At 39.3% G+C, this 23,171-nt stretch overlaps 1 protein-coding gene across 1 annotated transcript in view; it reads left to right on the forward strand.

Annotated features, from left to right (window-relative positions):
• DCT (dopachrome tautomerase) overlaps nt 1–20,219 on the forward strand; it is a 34,831-nt gene extending 14,612 nt beyond the window's left edge. Inside the window, exons 6-8 of the mRNA XM_037528799.2 lie at nt 1,809–1,944; nt 14,099–14,300; nt 17,648–20,219. Coding sequence (XP_037384696.1) covers nt 1,809–1,944; nt 14,099–14,300; nt 17,648–17,823 — 514 coding nt within the window. The 3' untranslated portion in view covers nt 17,824–20,219. The remainder of the gene's footprint in view (nt 1–1,808; nt 1,945–14,098; nt 14,301–17,647) is intronic.
• Nucleotides 20,220–23,171: the final 2,952 nt, after the last annotated feature.

Raw genomic sequence — 23,171 nt, forward strand, 5'->3', positions numbered from 1 at the left:
TAGACTGGCATCTTACACTTTTGACAATTTCAGTCTGTGGTTAGAATGAACTGGCGGGAAATCCAAGTGTTGGGGAAGAGCTACAAAACCAAGTAAGGGAGAGGGGCCGGATGAGAGCAGTTAATAAAACATCAGTGTCAGGAGAGTTGTTATATACTCATTATAATTATAATTAATAGTATGGCTTTCACACCATCTAATTTAGTTATTCAAAGTCATCTTCTGTATTTCTGTTTTTGGTAAGGCCTTCAGAACCAGGGTACCCCATTAAATATAATATTTATCACAGTCCATTGAGCCCCACCCCCATTACCTACCCCTACCACACCTCCCTCTGTAGTCTCAATTCTACAGTGAGATTTCTAGGGTTTGTTCTGGTTTAGTTTTGTCTGTTCCTTTGTTTTGATTCTCTGTATTCCACATATGAATGAAACCATCCAGTATTTTTCTTTTTCCTTCTGACTTATCCCATTTAGCATTACCCCTCCCATTTCCACCCATGTTGCTGCAAATGGCAACTTTTTTTATAGCTGAATAGTAATATTCTATATGTTAAATAAACAAATTTATATGTGTAGTATTGAAGATATTTGCTTATGCTCCTTTATCTTACAAAACAATATCAGTTATACACATTAATTTGGAATCTGAGCTCTCTAGAAAAACAAACTAAATTCAGTTCAAATCATAGCACAGCAGTGAAATTATAATACTTGATTTTAAAGGACCGCTGATATTTTTCTCCCTCTAAAAAGGCTTTGAGGATGATGAGAAATATGTAGAGATATAAACAAGATACTAAACAAAGATGAATAAGGGCCAAAAGGAATGATGGATAGATCACAGTCTCCAAATGAGACTGTGTGTAAATTATATGACTGACTTGGGGCCAGGGATGGGAGGTGGAGCTTAAATGGAGAGGTTATGCTAAGTGAAGGAAGGCTTGAGTCTGTGCCAGGGCTGGTCACAGTCCTCTGGGTAGTGTCAAAAGTGAGGTAAAGGGTGACATTTAAGATTGTTTTGAAACAGATAAAATGCATTTGTTTTTCATCATGACAGAAGTGCTTAGAAAACAGAGTGCATTCCATGTAGATGTTGGTACAGGGAGTCATTCTCCAAATGTGGAGCTGACACCACCATAATCGGTACCACCTGGGAGCTGGTTAGAACTACAGATTGCTAGAACCCAGCCCATACCTTCTGCAGCAAAAACTCTGGAAGTGGGGCATGAAATATGTGTTTTTCTTCAGTGATTCCAATATATGCTTAAATTTGAGGATCACTGAGTTAAGGTACGGACAATTAGAATTTCCTGAAAATAGGGAAGAGGAAAAGAGAGGAGGCTAAGGAAACTTTGGGATATGTTTAGAATGCTGAATACATCACAATCAAATGGCAGATTTATTTAGTTGAGAAATGGAATGCGTGGTTATATATTAATTAAAAAATATTTATTGATCACTGACTGTGTATTGGAGATGGTGCTGAGCCCTGATCACAAAAATCTGAACAAAGCAAACACAGCCTCTACCTCTAGGAGTTCATAATTTGGGATGGAGGATAGCTATGCACGTAAATAATTGTCCTACCTGTCCATAAAAAGTATATAATCCAAATGAGTAGGTACAGAGTAGTGTTGATTGAAAATGCCCTCCTCTTAGAGAAGGTCATCATTAAAGGTTGGGACTAATTTGTAGTTAATTAGCTATGTCACAATATCCTATTCCCCTACCTGATCTCAGGCTGGAAATAAAAAGAAACCTTTATTAATTCATGACTGTTGTCGCTGACACACTGATTGTTCTCAGGAATGCCCTGGAAGGGTTTGACAAAGCAGATGGGACCTTGGACTTTCCAATGACCAACCTCCACAATTTGGTCCATACCTTCCTCAGTGGAACAAATGCTTTGCCACATTCTGCTGCCAACGATCCTGTTTTTGTGGTATGTTCAGACTCAGAATAGATGAAACTCTTTGTAGATAATAAGTTGTATTTACTTGCTTTTTAATAAGAGTAAGTCTTGATGTATGTTTTCTTCTCAATGTGAACAATGGAATGTTTGCTTGTGTCCATTAATGTTAATCCACAGCACTGAGGTGGTTAGGCCACATTTGATGTCCCCCCATTAGAAAGCCATGAATTGGAGATGCTTAGCTTCAGAATGACCCTAGACAGTTTGTAGTCCAGAGGTGAATTCATAAGTTATCACAATGAGATTATATTTAAATTATATCAATTTAGCATAATTTTATCATAAATTAGCATAATCATAACTTAAAGTGAATGGTGTTGAGGATGAGTGGCATCACAGCTGTGCAGGTACCAACTTAGACTTGGCAGAAAGTTGCTGTGTCAGCCCCAGTTCTGGCCAGTCCTAGGTTACCTGCCTTCCCTAAACCAATCAGTGTGGCAAGGGGATTGGGGTTTTCTGGTTCAACAGACCAAGATCACAGGTGTATCGCATTTTGTGTTATGTGTATGGGGTCGGGGGTGGGTGGAGGGAGAAGTTAGTGTGTGATCGTGGAGCTCACCCCATTACTGAATTCCCCGCAGGAAAGAAAGTTTCTATGAGCTGTCAGAGGAGAGGGTGTGTAAGGGCTCTAGACAGGCAAAAATAACAAATGTCTTCAATTGATACAAAACCTACATCGCTTAATTTTATTAACCAGCTTCCTACCAGCCAGAGGTAATGTACTTAGTGGAGATATTACTATTGCCTATGAAGGGACCTCAGAATTCTTTAAAATTCCAAGTGTAATTAACTCCCTTGATATATTTGAATCTTATTTCTGTCGCACTTTAAAACAAAAGGAAAAACAGAAGGAAACACGACAGTGGGATTTCAACTGTTAGAATTTCAAGGCTTTATTCTAAAAATATGTTCACTAAGATTGTCTGAGACAAACAAGATGGAGGAAGTGCGAGGCGGGGCCCCGTGACCCCTTGGTCAGAGCCTCCAAAGACCCCCATGACGGAGAACCTGGATACCCAGGGCCTATTGCTCATGGCGGTGTGGACAGCAAAGCCATGGGGCATCTCGGGACTCAAGAAAGGAAGGATTTGTGCTAGCAGCTGGGGAGGTTAAGGAAGCCAGACTTTGCTTGGGACTGCAGGCTGACAGGAAGCAGGTAATCTAAGGTTTGCTTAGATTACCATAATAAAATAGCACAGAGTGGATAACTCACACAGGGCGGTGATTCTGTGATTGGAGACCCCAGGGACACTTACCTATAAGGGGGGCAGATGAACCGGGCAGAGCAGCTGACCTTAGGGTATTATCTGGGAAGGGTGAATATTTATGATCAGTAGGTTGTGGCTTGGACCATGTGCCTGCCATTGTCTGCGCTCTGTCCTGATCCATCAATGTCACAGAGGGACCTTGTCTGATGTTGGCCTCCCCTGAAGTTGATTCTGTCCAAGCAGGAAACATGAAAACCTTGCTGTATTTCAGGGCTGCTTCCTTTCCTCTCAAGCACAGTTCACCACTGTTGATTTAGAAGCTCCAGACAACACAGAGGTTCATCGCTCAGCAACTAAACTCTAACAAGATCTCTGCTTTACCGACACTTAACTCACCAGGCAAAATTTAACACTACCCTTAAGGTTGGATGTTTGGGGATTGATGCTTGCAGATCAATTACAAGAATTTATAATTTGTGTAATCATGAAATTTCACCATTGGCCCTTTTAAAAATTTGCCTGTACTTTGAATTTATTTTCTCATCCAATTTAGATGTTACTATAGCAAACTATATATTTTTCCAGAATTTTCCTCACCTTAAATAATGTCAATCTTAGCAAGTTGTCTTGGTTTGCTTAGATTACCATAATAAAATAGCACAGAGTGGATAACTCACACAATAGAATTTATATCTCAGAGTTCTGGAGGGTAGGGGTCCAATGTCAAGGTGCTGGTCCATTTGGTACTGAGGGTTCTCTTCCTCATTTGCAGAGGGATGCCTTCTTACCTCACATGGTGGAAAGAGAGGGAACAGTCTTTCTGGTGTCTCTTCTTATAAGGACACTAATCCTATCATCCCAGGCTCTACCCTAATGATTTCATTGAGCTTTATTACTTATTGGCCCCATCTCCAAATACAGTCACAATGGGGGTTAGGCCTTCAACACACAAATTTGAGGTAGAGGAGGGGGTACAATCCACTCCATAGGACAAGGAAGCCTGAAACCGTCATCTGATAGCAGTTTGATTCCCTGGCATCCTAGGAGGCCACACAGCATAGTCAAAAGAGCATGGATTCCAAGTCAAGTCCGTTTTATTTAGCCCTGACTTGTGTGCTCTTGGGAATCTCAACAAGCTCTGTGCAGCCCCTGTTTCCTGCTCTGTACAGAGCAGGTCACAGGACCTGGTCTGGTGTGGGAAAAACCATTGTGCTCATCGACACAACTCTTAATAGACAAAGATAATAAGAAGCTGCTCTAGCAACTGTCAAGTACAATGCAAATGTCATCATAAAATAACAGTGTGTTTTATGATCATTGGTGGGGAAAAATTAGAGAGCTATGCTGTGTGTTGGCTTTGAGTTTGCAAACCTTAATTATGGCTCCTTGCTCCGTCCTCCGTGGCAGTCAGTTGTGTCCGACGGCTATTTACTGACAAGCATGAAGTCAGAGATATTTCCAAGGTGATTAATTATTTTTACTCCGCCCAGGGTACAGAAGGGGAGCTGTGGAGAGGGAGGGGAAGGTTCAGTTCCCAACACCCTCAGCTTCTCTGGTGCGTGGGGGCTGAGGACCATCTCTGGGCAACCAGTTTAATGACGGGCGCTAAGGGTGAACTTTAACGATTCCTGAGAGCGGAATAGTTGGTGAATTGTTCTGTCTTCCTAAAATATGTTTTCCAGTCATATGTTTTATGTTTTCCTTAAGTGGGGGGGGGGGCTTTCAGAAATGTGGAGGTTAGCCCCACTCTCTAACAAGTGGGGGGCTTATCCATTTTTGCTGCTCCGTAGGATGCCAGCCTTGCTCCATAGTTCTAACGTGCTATTTCCCATTATGTTTTCAGCTATCATCTCAGCTCTTGGCTTTTGCCAAATATTTCTGGTGTCTACCTTCTTTGTGGTAGAGCTATACATCCACTTAATAAAGTACACATCCACTTGGGGCCTCCCTGGTGGCGTGAGGGGTTAAGTCTCAGCACTATGAAGCTATCTGCAGCCACTTCAGCACGAGTTCAACTCCCAGCCAGGGAAGTGACCCACAAGGAATAGCAGACCTCTCCTGTCTCTCCTGCTGCTTCCCTCAGCAGTGTATTTCAGTCAATCTGTCTGTTCTGTTCCCTGCTCTGTCTTTGGTGAATCCTCTCACCCCCATTCACCTCTGGCCTACACCACACTTCTTGTATGCATAAATAAATCTTTAAAAAATATATTCATCTGGGCCTCCCTGGTGCCATGAGGGGTTAAGTACCACACTATGAAGCAATCCGCAGCCTTTGCAGCACGAGTTCGATCCCTGGTTGGCCAGGGAGCAACCCACATGGTGCAGCAGACCTCTCCTCTCTGGCCCGCTGCTCGCCTCAGCAGTGTATCTCAGTCGATCTGCCTGTTCTCACCCCCCCCACATCTCTGGCCTATACCCCAGATCTTGTATGCATAAATAAATAAATCTTTACTATATGTATAGATATATATATACACACACACACACACATCCACGTACTGTACAGACTATATCTCTAAATAAGTTTTATTAAAGCATACATTTTCAACTATGAAGTTTGTATGCACAATCCATATTCATGAGGAAAAATGTCACAGTACTTCTCCTTATGCAGGAGTAGAGCAGCAGAATCCTCTGGCAAACGGAGGATTATACCCCAAACCTTGCTCTCCTACTAAAGGAGAAAATGGTGATGCTAGTAATTTGATTTTCAACATCCTACACCTTAAGTATTGTTACATGTCATATCTTCTTTTGGTGAGGTCTGTTAAGAGCACAGAACTTAGCAACACTTTTCTGTGAATGGCCACAAAGCGAGTGTGGAACCAAGCTTAGCCGAGGTTTCGCCATTTTGTATATCCTCCACCTTGCTATGTTAGTCCTTGTCCAGCCGCATTCCGGAGATAGTTTCAGCAGTCACAACCCTCACTCCACTTGGTGACGAAAAAGCAGACCACCCCAGCCACCAATGAGGGCAGTCCTGTCCATAAATGCGACAGCATCTCTAACCGTCCAATGAGTTTGAAACTAACCGCGCGCGCCAAAATGCCTTTGTAGTAGCCAATGAGTAATTGCCAGCTTCTTGCAAAGTTCGCGTCACTCGCGACCCAATAAGATACCCCTGCTTCCTCTGTTCGGGGCTCTCGACCTCTGCCGTTGCATCGGTGCGTGTCGAGGGCCCGGTCTCGAGCCCGTAATAAACTCCCTTTTGCGTTTGCATCAGCTGTCTTTGGATTCTTGGAGGCTATGCTCGCCGAGTCTGCTGATCTTGGGCACAACAGCGAGTATTTTACACTTTGAAGTCTAGATAATCTCTGTGGCAACTACTCAATCCAGACAGTGGAGCAGGAAAGCAGACACAGACAGTGCCTGAAAAATGAGAGTGGTGTTCTAATAAAACTTTATTGATAAAAACACACAGTGAGCCTTATTTGGCTGGCAAACTTATCAACCCCTCTGCAGAAAGGATATCTCTTTAGTCATATTTCTCTTCCAACTTTATGGATGAGGAATCCTGTGACTTGCATATAGTTCAAAGATATTATATGTTAATCATCCTTGTCTTCATTAGTTTTAATACATTTAATATTTAAAATTTTGTTTTTCTGTGGTATGTTACCATGTACATATAAATAGAGAAAAGCCACAGTCTTTCTTTGATGGCACAGAAAGAATAATGTTTTGGCCCCCGTTCCAGAACATTACTCACAGTTCCTTCAGGCTATTTACAAAGAGTTTCATGTTGAAACCTTAAATGATTTTTCACATATTGAGATCCAAGTTAAAGCATTTAAGTTAACAGAGTTATAGCTTCAGGAATTTCTAACTCACAAGGCAATTCATGCAAATACATTACAAACAACATTTATTAAAATTATTTTTGTGAAATCTCTTCAAGCCAGAGAGGTACAAATTTGAATGTGATCACAATTCTAATAATGCTAATAATTCCTAAGGTAATTGAAGGAAATGTACACATTTATCATGGAAAACAAGATTAGGTTACAGGAATACTAAGTAGGGCTGTCTTTAATATTAAATTTAGATGTAATCTAAAAAGAAAAAAAGAGGGAAATGGATAGACTGTAAATAGTTGAGTTAACTGCCATGCAAGAGACTATGTTGGAGACTAGTGATTTTCTTCCCAGTGCCATTCGTAAGAGTAAGTTTGAACGGTACCCTTTCAGATAGGTAAATATGGGGGCTTCAATTTCCTCAGTGGTTGGGGGATTCATTGGTTGCATGGTTAAAACTGAACTGCTCATTCTTACCTTGTACACTAAAATTCTGAGTGGAATAAAACATAAAAGTGGTCTCCTTATGTTTTTATTCATTAACAATGGCATTCAATTGGATAAGGTAGGTGATTAATTTAGGAACGTAAAGCAAGAAAAGAGAAAATGAGTGTCTAAAAATAAAGATCCTAGGTAAGACCTTTTCTCTACTCCTCCAGGCTGCAATCAAATTAGTAAAATTAATAGGTCACAAAACCATGTATAACACAGAGTTAGTATGAGTCTAATTGGAATTTTTTGGAATTTTTTTAAGATTTATTTATTTATGCATACAAGAGCTGGGGTACAGGCCAGAGATGCAGTGGGTGAGAGGATTCACCAGAGACAGAGTGGGGAGCCATGAGGGTCAGTTCCCTGGCCGGGGATCGAACACATGCTGCAGAGGCTGCAGATTGCTTCATAGTGCGGTGCTCAACTGCTGCACCTCCCCCTGCAGTGACCTTTAGGGCTAACCGGCCCTAGGTCCGGCTGGGCAACCATCGCGCAGCGGGAGAACAGCAAAACCCTACATAACCTGCTGCACCTCTCCCCCCGCAGTGATCTTTAGGAATGGCTTTCTCCACGGTCCCTAGATCCTGCTGGGCAACCAGTGCGGGGGGGGGGGGGGGGGGGGGGGGGGGGGGGGGGGAACAGCCTAAAGCAGAGGAAGCGCAACGGAAGTTCCCTGAAAAGGCAAAAGCTTATCAATAGATAACGACCACCAAGAACCACTACAAGAATGCTAAAAATCTTTTCCCCGTCTTTCTAGAACTACAAACTTTAATCCCTTATTTGTCTTTCTAAACTTCCTTCTTTCTTCTATAATGGTCATTGCTTGTTATGTAGATCACCTCCCTGATAGTGGTAGGCTGAGCCCATGAGCAAGCTGATTTCCTTGATATTCATTCCTGTGCTTTTCGAAAACATATATATACTGGTCACAAATTTAGAGAAAATTACACTCAGATTTTCACTCTTGAAGTGTGTCTGTTTGTCATTTCTTTCGCCGACACCCTGACCACCCTGCACGCTTCTCTCAACCCTGAGGTGGCCTCATCGTCTACTGCCTACTGCTGTGCTGGTCCGCGGCACTCAACCCCTTGCACCACTATTTCTCCCAAATAGTAGAGAACTTTAAAATGAATCTATTTTACTTATTCTTCTTAAGAAAGAAAAAAATCATAATTAGGCTCATGTTTAATTAAAATAACATTGTTTTGTAATGATTAATTTTTTAATGGTTTAATGATATTTAATGATTTATCATTATAGATAGACATATAAATAAACATTGGCTAAAGGTTTTTAAAAGTATATAAATTGATCTCAATTTTTCTGCTTATTTCCTTTCATATTCCTCTATGTTTACACACTTGCAACTACAATGCATATATTTTTTGGATATTGCATCTGTTTCCAAAATGTTTTTTAATTTTAAAATTCATGATCTTCATCAGAAGTTCAAATCTAAAAGACACAAAATGAAGTTCCATATCACTGCTTCTCCAGTATCATTCCCTATTCTTCCAGAAATATTTTATAAATATATGCTTACATATTTCTCCCCTCTTCATCCAATGTATATACATATTGATTACTTCTTTTTGTTCTTGTTTTTGTCCACTTACTATAAATCACACCATATCAGTTCATAAAGGACTTTTGCATTCTTCTTCTTAAGGTTGTATGGTATTCTATACTATAAAATTTTTAACCAGTCTCCTGCTGTGAACCTTAAGGTGGTTTCTGATCTTTTGCTTTACAAACAATGCTGCAGTGAATAAATATGCAGGGTGAGCCAAGAGAATAGAATCACTGGGTCAAAGGTCAAATGGAAGTATCTGAAGTTGTGATCCATAGTGCCATATTGTGTTCCAGAAGGTTGAATGGCTTTTCCTCTCGCCAGCTGTGGAGCAGAGTGACAATTCCCCTACTCTCTCATTAATACATGTGTCATACATTAAAAAAAACCATTTACTTTTCCTTTTCTGTGATCTATCTGTTCATGTAGGACAATGACTTAGAAAATCTAAAAGTTCATAAGAGAATCTGGAAAAGTGGTCTGTTCCCTACGTATGTCAGTGACAAAAACATCTCATGATACTATACTCTTATTGCAAACCTGATATGCTGGTCATAGAAAATTGAGTTTTCTATGAATACAAGTCGCGTACATGGTCATCAACACCATATACAGCCTGGCACTTAGTAGATGCCCAATGAGTTTTTGTTAGGAGAAAGTTACACTGCATTAATATGCTCATGACTATACTTTACAGCTTTACTTTGGTATCAAAAATGGAATGCTCCAGAAATTAGTTTACAAATTTTGGTGTACAAACCCATTGTACACACAACTTAACCTTTTAACTTGTCATATAAACTTTTTAACTTCATGCAAACCTTTTAACGTCACAAAACTGTGTATGGTAACAGCCCTCCTCGTTTTAAATAGGGAAAAATGAAGTTCAAAGAGGCTAAGAAATGTATACAAGGTCATACGAATCGGTAAGTGCTCGAGCTGAGATTAGAAGAAAAATCTCCTACTCAAAAAGTTTCCCCATGTCATCTTCTAGCTACAGTTTTGCTTTGCATCAGTTTAGACAATTCTTAATTTGCTCTCTTTACAATTGCTTTTATTATAGCTGAGAAAATGGATTCCTGTTGGATCATGTTACTAGGAACTTACACTAATTGGTGAAGGGCAGGTCTGCATAATTTTGGTTGGCTTTTGAAATGCTAAAGCATTGGTTTTATAATGTGTAGCCTTTGTGTCTTTAAAATACATTTACTTGTTTTATATATATGTAATATTATACACACACAAACACATATAATAACAGATATATAGTCACTTACTCCTAGGTGGGAGTCTCCAATTTGAAATTTAGTGCATTTACCCCCTTCCTTATCCTACACTTACTTTGTTGAAGTAGAGGTAGAACAGGTTTATACACCAAAATTTGCAACCTAATTTCTGGAGCATTCCACATTTGATACCAAAATAAAGCTGCATCTATCTATAGCAGAGTGTACTGGCTTTACTTTTGCTTTAATTTATCCCCCTCAAATAACATTCGCCTTTACAGAGATATTAAGCAAATTCTTTTTAACTGTGTCTAATGAGGATACCATTAGTTCCCCAACACGAGTTGACAGCATTACAGAACAATGCTCACAATTTGAACAAAATACCTCTTCAATAGGCTGCCTTACCTCTCTAGCCTGTGGTTACACTATTTCTCACAGCATTTTGTTTATTACATTCTTTGCATCTTCTTGGCACACCCTAGCCTTTTTATTTATTTTTTACTACATTCTATAAACTGGGTAGTCTGTGTATATTCCTATTAGAGTATTTATTGTATAGTGTTTTACAGTCCTCTGAGACCTATAATTTCTCCTCATTATTTTTCCTCATTCTTTTATCTTTCCAAATTATAAATTGCTTTAGGGTCTTGTATCCTACTTAATTATTTACACTTTGCCCTGGTGCTTTTCAAAAGTCATTTGACTCTTGCAGCTCTGAATATGGGTATTTCCAGGTCCCGAATGTCTTGCCTCTTTTTCTAATCAGAATTTGATCTCCAACTTAAACTCAGACAGTATCTAAAAATTTGTGAGCTACTACACGGCCTTCTTTGGAAAATACTTTCTGGTATCCCCCTAGATACTTTTTCTGGGTATCATTTAAGATTGCCTCAGTTGCTTAAAGCAGAATATCCAAGTTACAGAAGCCTAAACAAAAAAAGGGTTATTTTCCTCATTATATAAAGGAGCTCTGGTGGCAGGCAGTCCAGAACTGGTATAGCATCTCCAGAGTCATCACAGACACTGTCTGTCTGTTTGCTCTGCCCTCCTTGGTGGAGTGGTTTCTTTTCTTAACTTATTGATGGATAAAATAGCTGCTGCAACACCAGCCATCACATTCATGTTCCAGGAAGCAACAAGGAGAAATGGAAAGGGAAAAAGGACACTTTTCAGCTGACACCACCACCTTTAAAGAACTTCCCTAGAAGTGCCATCCTATGAGTTCCTGTTAAATCTCATGGATAGCTTGGCACAGTGCATTCCCCAAAGTACAAAGGAAAACACTGAAGAAGAGGAGAAGGGATATTGGGTAAGCAGCTGACAGGGATTTCTGCCCTTAGACTTACTATCTCTATTGCTTGGACTGCAAGCCTGAGGCAAAACTTCCCTTGAGGCTGGCAGGATCCCCAGGCTACACTTAGAGGAATGAAGCACATACATTTCTGGAACTTTCTAACCTTATGTGGCATTCCCACGATTCAGAGCATGGAGTGTCTTCCTCAAGGACCCACCCCAGTAACTCATGCTAATTCGCTCCTTTTCCCGGACTGCTGTCCCTTCCCAGAGATGACTTTTCCCTGAGCTCTACTTGTGGAAAACATTGGCCATTTACATTATCATGTGTTATTCCAAAGTTGCTACTTATGTAGTAAACTCCTTGCCTTTATTCCTTTGCCGCTTGAATTTTGTTGCTCAAGTTCAAGATTTTAGAATTGAAAAATCTTTTCTCTCTGAAAGCCTAAGTCTCCTAGTTCTGGTTTTTAACTTGATTATCTCTGCAGAAAACTTAAAAAATCTTCCTGGAGGGGGCCTCCCCTGGTGGCGCAGCAGTTGAGCGCTGGGCTGCGAAACTGCCCGCATCCTCTGCAGCGCGGTTCCATCCCCAGCCACCGGGTGAGGGTCCCACATCGCGTGACAGACCTCTCCTGCCGCCCGCTGCTCCCCTCAGCAGTGTATTTCATCTGCCTGCCTGTTCTGTTCCCCACTCTGGCTATGGTGAATTCTCTCACCCTCCCGTGCTTATTTTTATTTATTTATTTATTTAAAAATAAATAAAAATAAAAATCTTCCTGGGAAGGGGCAGGGGAGAAACTTGTTCAGTAAAGCACTTCATTTCTTTTAACTATCCCCAATGAGGTCTCATGAGATAGGACAAGTAGAAAGTTCTCCCTGTTGCCTGAATAGGGGCAACTAACTATAGGAACCTCAGGTAAGATTAAAAAATACTCTCTAGTAAATAAGTAACCGAAGTGCAAGCCAGGAAGGTAACTCAACTAAAGGGGTTAAGAAGTTCAGAGAGCAAAGAATTCAGACTAGGGTCGACCAGGGAAGATGTCTCCAGACAGGGACCATCAAGTTCATCCTTGAACAACTTTGATGCTAGAAAACAGCCGGAATAACATCACACACTGAGGAAACCAGAAAGGGGCCTATTTGGTTGAATTGGAAAAAAACTAAAACCACTTTGCCTGGCGCTACCGCTAACAAATATTTGCAGGGTATGGACAACTCTGTCCTATGTGCAAGACATGCCTATGACTTCAAAGCTGAAAAGACCTTTGGCTTTTAGGAGTTAGGGGTCTTTTTAGGGGAAATAGATAAACAAATAAGTAACAAGTTACAGTGTAACTTGACCAGGGCTATAATTGAGGTACAAGGTAAAATAGTGAATAGGTCAATGAATTCTTTGAACTGTATTTATAGAAATAAATACCTCCCCGGTACCCAAATGACAGGCCCTGGGGTGACAGGCACTGGGGACACTGAGGGGATAGAAAAGCAGACATTGTCCCTGAGCTTCCTGAACTTATGGTTTGGCAATGAATGAGGTCCTCTTACAGCCTGGTGTGGGCCTGATCTGTACTCCTGTCTGTCCTATTGAGAAATTGGGACTGTACACATGGACCCTTTACTCTTAATATTTTTTAAAAAGATTTACTTATTTATACATACAAGAGCTGGGGTACAGGCCAGAGATGTGAGGGGTGGGGGGAGGGGTGAGAGGATTCACCAGAGACAGAGAGGGGAGCAGAACAGGCAGACTGACTGAAATACACTGCTGAGGGGAGCAATGGGTGAGACAGGAGAGGTCTGCTGCGCCAAGTGGGTTTCTCCCTGCCTGGCTGGGAATTGAACTCGTGCTGCAGAGGCTGTGGATTGCTTCATAGTTTGGTGCTTAACCCCTTGTGCCACCAAGGAGGCCTACTCTTAATATTTTTACACATGTAATAATCACTATATTCAAAAGGATTTTAATAGCTTTCTTGAGAAAATAAAAATGATCATAGCACATGACACCATTTTTAGACTGACTCTTGCTGCCATGACAGGAATTCAAATGTGAAGGCTATGATTGAGCACCCACCCAGAAGGTGGCCCTGGCGAGGAAAATTTGAAAAGCCATTTTGGGTACTTTCTTCTTTACTGTCCATTTGTATTACTATATTCAAAAGATGTCTTTCTTCTCTGTTAAAATCAAAGCATCTGAATATTGTCTAGACTGTGTCTCACACTTGCCATTTTTCTTAGTACTTAATAACAAGACACACATTTGTTGAAGACCTCAAAATTTCCCAAATCAATATTAAACCTACAAAGTGAACTTCGATGGGTTCACTTGACAAAGGGATTTATAACCCTGTTTGGAGAGACATGTCAGAGAGCCTTGAAAACTTAATAAAAAATACCAGGGAGTGTATCACTAAGGGTAGGTCAGGAAACAGAGGTTCCTTGTGTCAAGAGGAGCTCCATTCTGTGTTCTAGAAAGCTCCACAATTGGTCTGATTGGAGCAGCCCCATCAAGGTTAATTGCCATGTTCAACTGTCTTGCAGGTACTACACTCCTTCACCGATGCCATTTTTGACGAGTGGATGAAAAGATTTAACCCGTCTGTGGAGGCCTGGCCACAGGAACTGGCACCCATCGGTCACAATCGGATGTATAACATGGTTCCCTTTTTCCCTCCGGTAACTAATGAGGAACTCTTTTTAACCGCAGACCAACTTGGCTATAGCTATGCCATTGATTTGCCAGGTAACTAATGCAACTTCTAAGTGGGTGATTCATCCATCTTCTAAAGCAGCTTTTTTTTTTTTTTTTTTTTTTAAAGGTAAACTAAGATCTTAAATCGAAGTCTTCAGGTTTCGAAGTTTATAGGCAATTTTCTAGAATATATAGATTTAGCATAATCAGCCTGTGTGCTACCAATTAAACATCAGGGAAAGGCTGGTTGGATGACTGTTTTAGAAACTGACTGTTCAACAGAGCAGTTATCTGTTGTTACACTTGCTTTGACAATTCTATTGGAATTAATCAAATGCTGGCTGTGGTTTGAAATATCGGTGCCAACCATGTCAAGAAGTACTGGCCACAGGTGGATGGACACTGCAGGACCCAGCGATCATTGCTTCAAGTCAAGGCTGACTTTAAGGGGAGGCAAGCACAGCACTTGCCTTGAGCACAAAGTTCAAGGGGAGGTAAAAAATTTCAGTAATCGAGATAAGTAATAATATAATGCAAAAAAAAAAAGTTAATGCAAAAAAAATCCATGATGACTATCAAACTTTAAATCAAGGCCTGCTGTTGTTTGTTTTTTCTACACACCTGCTTTATCTTGTAACTACACCCATTTTTTCCCAATTAGCCACATCGCCTCTGCCAGGTGGGTTTATGAGGTTAACATTGGCCTGCCAACAGAGTGGGCTAAATGGGGTTTCCTGTGTATGTTTTTTTTAATTAATGTTTTTTAAGTCATGCAAATTTTATTTTTTTTTTGTTTAAAATATGGGAGAATATTTTTAAAGAATATATAAAGGCATACATTTTTAATTTGCCCAGCTCTTAAATGTAGCTTTACCAGCCATTTAAAGAATCTTAGGACAGGTTAAGAAAAGGGTAAATTTTAAAAAGCTGAAAAATACGCATCTAATATTTGTTGGTGGCTTCCCCCATGTGTATCTATTTTTGTCTTCCATAAATATCACCTCACTACATAAGCAGGATGATTTCTGAGTTTGCATCTCTCTCTGACTTCTGAGTCTTTCAGGTCTGGAATTTGTACCCAACTTTACCTTCTTTTTCTACATCTGCTCCAGCTATTTCCTCTCTCTGGGCAGCTGAAGCTCTTTGAAACTTCTTCCTCCTTCCTCTGGGACTGAACAGAATAATTTTCAGAAAGATTGGTATGTGCATGTTGACATGCATTCATCATCTCTGCTCATGACATCATTAGTTATTTAACAGGTAGGCTGAGGAACTAAATATGCCCATCATGCATTAACTCACTAGGAAATACAAATTCACCTTCATTTATTGGTTTGAGAAAAAGAAATTTACAATAATGCCTGAGGAGACATCACTATAATGGAAGGTTGGAGAAGGGAATGAGGGATTTGGGAAAGGCTTCCTGAAAAAGGTGGGTCCTGATCTAGGTTCAAAGAGATGGATAGATCTTAGGTGGGTGAGAGAGAGAGAAAGGAGAATTTTCGATTGAAAATTGCAGAAACCATAACTGGAAGCTCTATGTGACTATTTTTTTTCCATTGTATTAATACTTTATAGGATCTTTAAAAAAATTTAAATTTTATTTTATTTTATGTATTTTTACATCATTTTTCATTTGTGCAAAAATTAAAAATGATATGTGACTTTAAACAGTAGAGGATATGAGAAGAAATCCTGGCGCAAGGGAAGGCGTTGGGGAGAAGGTCATGAGTTAAGGTTGGATCTGCAGATGAGCCTGATTACTGAGAGCCTTAAAGGCTAGGCAGAAACCACAATGAGATACTACTTTAGACCCAGGAGGGTGACTACTCCTCCTCCAGCAACAACAGCAACAACAAAAAATGAAAGGAAATAACCAGTGTTGACGAGGATTGGAGAAACTGGAATAGAAATATTCCTCACTGGTGGGAGTGTAAAAAGGCTCAGACACTGGAAAATGGTAGGTCAGTTCCTCAAAAAATAAAACATAGAATTACCAGAGGACTCAGCAACTCATTTTCTGGATATGTGGCCCAAAGAATTGAAAGCAAGAGCTCAAATAGATATTTGTGTGTCTCTGTTCATAACAATGTCATTTACAATAGACAAAGGTAGAAGCAATCCACATGTCCATCGGCAGACAAATGGAGAGACAGAGTGGGAAGTGTGCAGAGTGGGATATTATTCAGCCTTACAAAGGTTGTAAATCCTTTTTTACTCCTACAAAAATGGATGAATCTAGAAGACATTATGCTAAGTGAAATAAGCCAGTGACAAAAGGACAAAAGCTGTACGATTACACTTTTATGAGGTACCCAGAGTAGTCAGATTTATAGAGACTGGGGAGTATGGGAACAGGGAGTCCCTGTTTCAGTTTTGCAAGGAAAAAGTTCCGTGGATATATGGTGGGAAAGACGGCACAAGGACCGGAAGGACTTAATGCCACAAAACTGCAGAATTATAAATGGTTAAGGTGATACTATATGTGTTATGTATGCTTTAACAGAATTTAAAAAATAATATTATTTTGCTGTTGAACAAAAATGGCAGAATAAAAATATTTGTTTTAAGAAGACAAGACTGGCAACAAATGCTGCTGGATTATAGCAGGCAGGGGAAAATGATGTGTCTTGAGGAATCCCTTTGGGATGGGCCAGAGCTCTCTGTGAGAGCAGAGGAATAGAAACTAGAAAAAGAATCTTAGATAGATGTGGGGTGTGGAACAAGAACCCAGTTCAGAGAAACTGAATTTAGAAACAGCTGTTGGAATAAGAATTTTTTTTCTAAATGACTAATTGGCATAAATGTCTAAAAATAAAATTCATTATTTATGGAAGAGTGCTTATTAAATATATCTGAGTACAGGATTGGATATATCATGCGGAAGATTCTGATTTTACTCACAACTATTTCAATGAGTATAAATTTCATCTGTTCCTTCCAAGGAATGTCCCCTATGTTAAGAGCCAGTCTGATGTTTTACACATTTATCATCCTGTGAAAAAAGGCGGAGGCAATAATAGAATTTCTCCACCTAAGGGTTGTATTTCTTGCAGTTCCCTACATACCACTTTAGCATGCACTTTTACAAATGAGTTTCTAACTCACAAAAGTAGTTATATACTTCCTTGAAGGGTTTATTCTATATAAGCATTTGTGAGAATTTTTTAATGCAATAAACTGTGTTTAAATAATGGAATGGCATTTTTTAGTGGATGCCTCAAGAAAACAATTGTGGATATGATAAATTGTTGGTGGGGAAGAAGATAAATTTTATTCCAGCATGTGTAGTTTTGCTTGATCAACAAAAATGCATGTGAAAGGCAAATTGGTTATTCTTTCTTATCCTGAGAGATTTCAACTAATGGAAACCCCTAACATAAACTCTTCTGCTTTAGTTTCAGTTGAAGAAACTTCCAGTTGGACAACAACTCTCTCTGTGGTTCTGGGAGTGCTGGTGGCTTTGGTTGGTCTTTTTGTGTTGCTGGTTTTCCTGCAGTATAGAAGACTTCGAAAAGGATATACACCTCTCATGGAGACACAACCACACAAGAGATACACAGAAGAAGCCTAGGATGCTTAAGCCTTACCCTCAAGAAAAGACTGGCTGAACTCTGGTGCTGACCCCGACAATGAACAAACTTGTTCTTCCCTTAATTGAAAGACTTTGGCACAGCTCCTCCTACTGTGGTGATGACCCTAGATGCAGAAGATGCTTAGCTGTAGTTTCAATTTAACTGCAGCTGAAATGCTTGAGGCTATCTCTACCATCAAACAAAGGTAGAACTGATCATCTGTGGTATCTGGTAATAATTTCCATATTGATCAAGTCCTCTCATGTTCTGAAAGCAACACACACACACACACACAAATGATAGAGTAGATTCAGTTTAATTTTCAGGTCAATGTAATTTGACACCACATCAAGATGTTGGTTGTATCCTTCTTGGCCTTAGGGGCTTTATGTGAATGGGGTGAGCTGGGTCTGGTAGGCATAGTCTGAGTCTCCAGGATCCCTTTTAGCTGGAGATATCCCTTTAGATAAGATATCCCTTTAGATATCTGGAGATAACCCTTTAGATATCCCTTTAGATAAACATCTATACTCTTAGATACTTTCTTCATCATTTTTTCAATTTTCTTTTCTGTCTTTTACTCCCCAGCCTTTAAAATCACTGATGAAAAAAAAAAAAAATAAAATCACTGATGATGAAAATAAACTTTATTTCCCATATAAGATGGAGAATGAAAGATCAATTTAGTTCTCTTTGGTAAATGAGATTTTACAGAATTTATCAAAAGTCTACACTTCTTAAGAGTAGATCTACTACAAGATCCAATGGCTGGATTAACAGTGATCCGATAGTTATAAATAAATACATGAAGACTTAAATCAGAGCTTTCCAGGTCATTAATATACTGCTTTGAACCTATGGCAAGTAGAGAATCCTTCTTTCTAGGAAAAGCTGACTGGAGTCACTGCTTCTAGGTCTCCTTTCAGTAATCCTGAACCAATTCCTTTACAAGATGGCCTCAGATGAAGCTTCGAGAGGTCGGGTTGTACACCTCTCCTTACAACTCCAATGTCATTACGCCAAAGCACTTTTAAGTCCTCAGAAAATGGCCATGGTTAATTGATACAGCTAACCTGCATAAATACATTTGGCTTATTTTTAAGAGTTGATTTTAGATGTATTAATGATGTACTGACATTTACTTATGTATGCTCATCAATTGTCTTATCACTAAAAAGAAAACCATCCATACATAACAACAACTCAGAATTAAGTGCTATTTTCTACTAAGCAATCATCAGATCATGAAAAATAAGAATGAAGTCTCTTTTCTAAGGTGTTTAGGCTTAGCAAAATGATCTCTATTTCTGAGTAGTTGGTGGTTATTGAGATCTCAACATAGAGTTCATTTTTTCATATCTGAAACCTGTATATCAATAATGAGGCCACAGTTCTAGAAGGTGATTTATTTATTCATTTGAGTTCTTCTCTCCTGGGATGGATGTGTGTGAAGAGTTGGTATTAAGAGGGCCCTAGAGCTATCACCTACATTTGGGGGTCCTGGAGAATGCAGGATTCACTAAGAACTAGTGGTATCCCCTTGATAAGATTGCAAATTCCAGAGAGAGGGACAAAAACCCATTTGAAGGGCATTGGAGTCTGAGTGAGTCTCATAAAGCTACAGGTGTATCGGAGAGAAGGTTCAGGGGATGAGTCAGGAAAGTCTCAACTCTATCATGGGTCAAGCCCTGCTTGGGCATTTTCAGACAGTCACATGCATAGATTTCGATTCCTGCCTTTAACAGTATTCATGGGAAATTCAGCACTTTTTAATTCACATGCTTCACTCTGGAAGATTTATGGTTTGAATTCAGGGTTGGTAGAGAACTTACTTTTACATCCTGTTTTTAAGCCCAAAGAGAAATATATCAAAATGAAGACATAATTATGCATGGTAGATATGTTCTTGAGAAGTTGTATATAAATCAATTATGTGATAAAAGCACCAGGGGAAATTACTTTCTATAGATGAACTATTATGAATAATTCTATAAAGCAAATAGCCGCCTCTAGCTCACCTGTCAGGTACATCAGAATTTTCATACTTTGTATCTTCATAAGATTTTCATAAGCAAGATCTATCTGAAGTAGAAATAAAGAGTAATCATTTATACTCAGCTACTGTTATCTAGCATGTGTGTACCTTTTTATAAATATTATGCTTTATAATGTCCTAAGAGAAATAATTTTAATTTTGTAGTTCTTGTAAAAGAAATAAAATTTTCTAACATTACAATAAATCAATTAGGAATGCCTTTTAACAAATCTAGAGGTAGAACAAACCCGTAGAATAAAAACATTGGTATTTACTTGCACTATTATGTAAATTAACCCAGAAAACATCACTGAGCATTGTATGGCTATACCTCTTCTTAATGGCAGAAAAAAAATGTATCTTGAAGAAAATGAATAGATCACTTTTTTATGCTTTTTATCCACAATATTAAAAAATTGTAGATGAATCATGATTTCAAAAGAAGTGCTTTTATAGAGCTAACATTCAAAAGTGAAATGAAATTCTATAACAGCTTTTCCTTGCAAATCAAATGCTCTTTTAATTTTCAAACTCTGACATTCACTTGTATCTTTCTTAGAATGTAACATTCTCAATTATCATAATCCCAGTGAGTAATTTTAACCTCAAGTTAACCAATGGAAAATTTATGAAAGAGGAAAAAAGAAATGTTTTGTAGATTAGTGTTCATCTCTTGGGGACTGTAGTGAACATTAATTCCCATCTTTTTGATTGCAATATACATATATTGAAATATATGTGTGGTGTCTATCTATATATACACATATATACAAATATAGACATATATAGACATAACTATGTCACTTTTAAAAAGAAGTTCTTAAATACACTGATGTTTCTAGTTCCTTTTGAGAATCTAAACAATGGCTACTTCTTTGCTTTCTATTATACAGATATGAAAATGAAGCATCAGCCCTCTTCCAGACAGTGACTTTTACTGTCCCCAACGTCTAAAAACTGATCTTAGGGGCAAGTTGGGTTAAAGCGGCTACTTCAAGTCACTGACTAGGCATGAAGGGTCTTGCAGCAGCCAACATGGTGACCCTCCAGGAGAGCCTTCCAGCTTGGTCAACATATTAGACACCCCCAGAATAAGGAAGTCAGGCCCGGGGAGGTATTGGTGATGGGTGTTCACTTCCTCATCTAGACTAGAAGCTTCTAGAGGTCAGGTCATCCACTTCTCCATACAATGGCAATGCCCTGTACCAAAGCACTTTTTGAGTCCTCAGAAAATGGCTGTGGTCAATCAATACAGGCTAACTGGCATAAAGAGCTAATTCAAACTCGCTGTGGGAGATAATTCTGCCTCAGTACAGAAACCTAAGGATTCTGTTCTCACAGTGCCTAGTAAATCCTGAACACTCTACAAATATTTTGTGAATGAATCAACTAATCTCAAAGTAGAACTTTTAAACTCACGACCTCAGGCATCTACTTACTACTACCATGGGCTGGATAAAACATAATAAAGTGGGGTCTTCTGTCTCTGCCATGAAATGAATAATAACCTATCCCAAATTTGGGGTGGTCCATACTCTAGGTGAGGGTTTTCTCTTTGCAACTGAAAACAAGGGGACCCTTTTCAGCCACATTCTCTCTTCGAATGTCTCTTCTTCTTAGGCCTCAGTGCTACCACTTATAGGACCTAGGATAGAAAGCTAAGACCTTGATGTTTTGAAGGCCTGGTCTCGGAGGACGGAGTTACTGGGAAACTGTAGCCAGACAAGCCAGTGCCTTTCTTAAGCCAAAAGATCAAAGCAGCTCTGTCTTAGAAGCCCCCTACAGATGACAGGAAACTGATTTTGGCTATCTTGGCAGTTCAAACTGAAAATAATCCCCGTGGGTGGATTTAATTATGCTTCAGCAGGTGGCTTAATAAATTTTTAAAAAGAACACACCAGCAAATTGTGAGCTATAGGATACGTTTAAAATCTTCTAAGACAAAACAAAAAACCCCTCAAGGTTCCTATTCAAGGCCTGTGTCTTCTAGGTATTTCCAACAAGACTGTATCTATTTGGCTGAAACCATTTAACCTACTTGTGTTACTGACCCCATCAACTCAAGTCAGATTTCTTGGATGTCCTTTGGCTGAGTGTGGTCCTTTCTTCTGGCCATTCTCTACTCTTTAGCAGTTTATAAACACAAGCTAAAAGGATCTCAGTGTCTCCCAAGTATAATTGTTCTTTGTGTTGTAAATAATGCCATGCAGAAAGGCTGAGGCTAGTCCTTTATTGAAATACTAGTGCTATCGCTGCAGAGTACACACTCTGATTACTCATTCACTTTGTGTGTTATCGAGCGTTTCTGAATTGGTAATGAGTACAATAACCATCCTGATTAACAAGTGGGAGTGGAATTAGGCTTACAATAAAGCAAAACCTGCCCTCTTGTGTTTTATTTGAATATTGCACAATGTAGTAAAACTTACAACCATTTTCCTCTACCATGGTTAATTGCCTACATCAGAGGAAAAAAAAAGAACAAATGTTGGATGATTTGCCATAAATTCAGAACAGATAAAGCACAAATTTAGAAGGAAATGATTTCCTGTGCAGGCAAGGTAATCATATAATTAAGGCTCTTCAAATTTCCTTTCAAATACATTTTGAAATGTTAGATTCACCAGCGAGTCATAAAAATTTGGGGGAACACTTTGAGCCGCTGGGCAAAACTCTTTTATGCTTGTACATACACACAGGGTATAATTTAGTTAAATATTATTTATATGCCCCTACGGCAGCTAGAGATTGGGGAAATTTCTTTCTCAATTAAAAACTGTTACTGAGAAACTGGTAAATTTGGGAGACATCTTTAGGAAAAAACACTGGACTAGTAAATTGGAACCAGATAGAAACATCTGAATTTGGGCATGGGTGTGAGCTGTGTCAGAAATGTCCTTCACTCTGGAAAATTTCGTTTTTCACAACTGGACTCTTGGCACACTGGTGCTCAAAGCCAATATTTATATGGATATCCACCATGGGTTATCTTATTAGGTGATTGAACAAAGGATTCCAACAATAAAAAAGAACATGATTTCTATCTAAATTTACAGTTTTCCCTTCAGGTCTGTATATTCAGGTAGAAATTAAAGGGGCGGGGATGAGGCATTGATGTTTGTTTATTCTGAAAAGTGTTGGTTAAGTGAGAAAACAGGGCCTCTCCCTGCTATTCTTCTCTGGAGGTTCTCTCCAGATGGAGACTTGTGGCAATGTTACAGGGTAACCCCAGTGTGAAGTGGGGTGGCCTGAGTGTGGGTCCTTACCTGCGCACTTAAAAGGGGCTTATAATGAGACTCAGCTGCAGGCATA

This window comes from Talpa occidentalis, unplaced genomic scaffold (genome assembly GCF_014898055.3).
Source record: "Talpa occidentalis isolate TD23 unplaced genomic scaffold, MPIMG_talOcc4v2.1 talOcc4.5, whole genome shotgun sequence".
In the NCBI taxonomy this organism is placed as follows: Eukaryota; Metazoa; Chordata; class Mammalia; order Eulipotyphla; family Talpidae; genus Talpa; species Talpa occidentalis.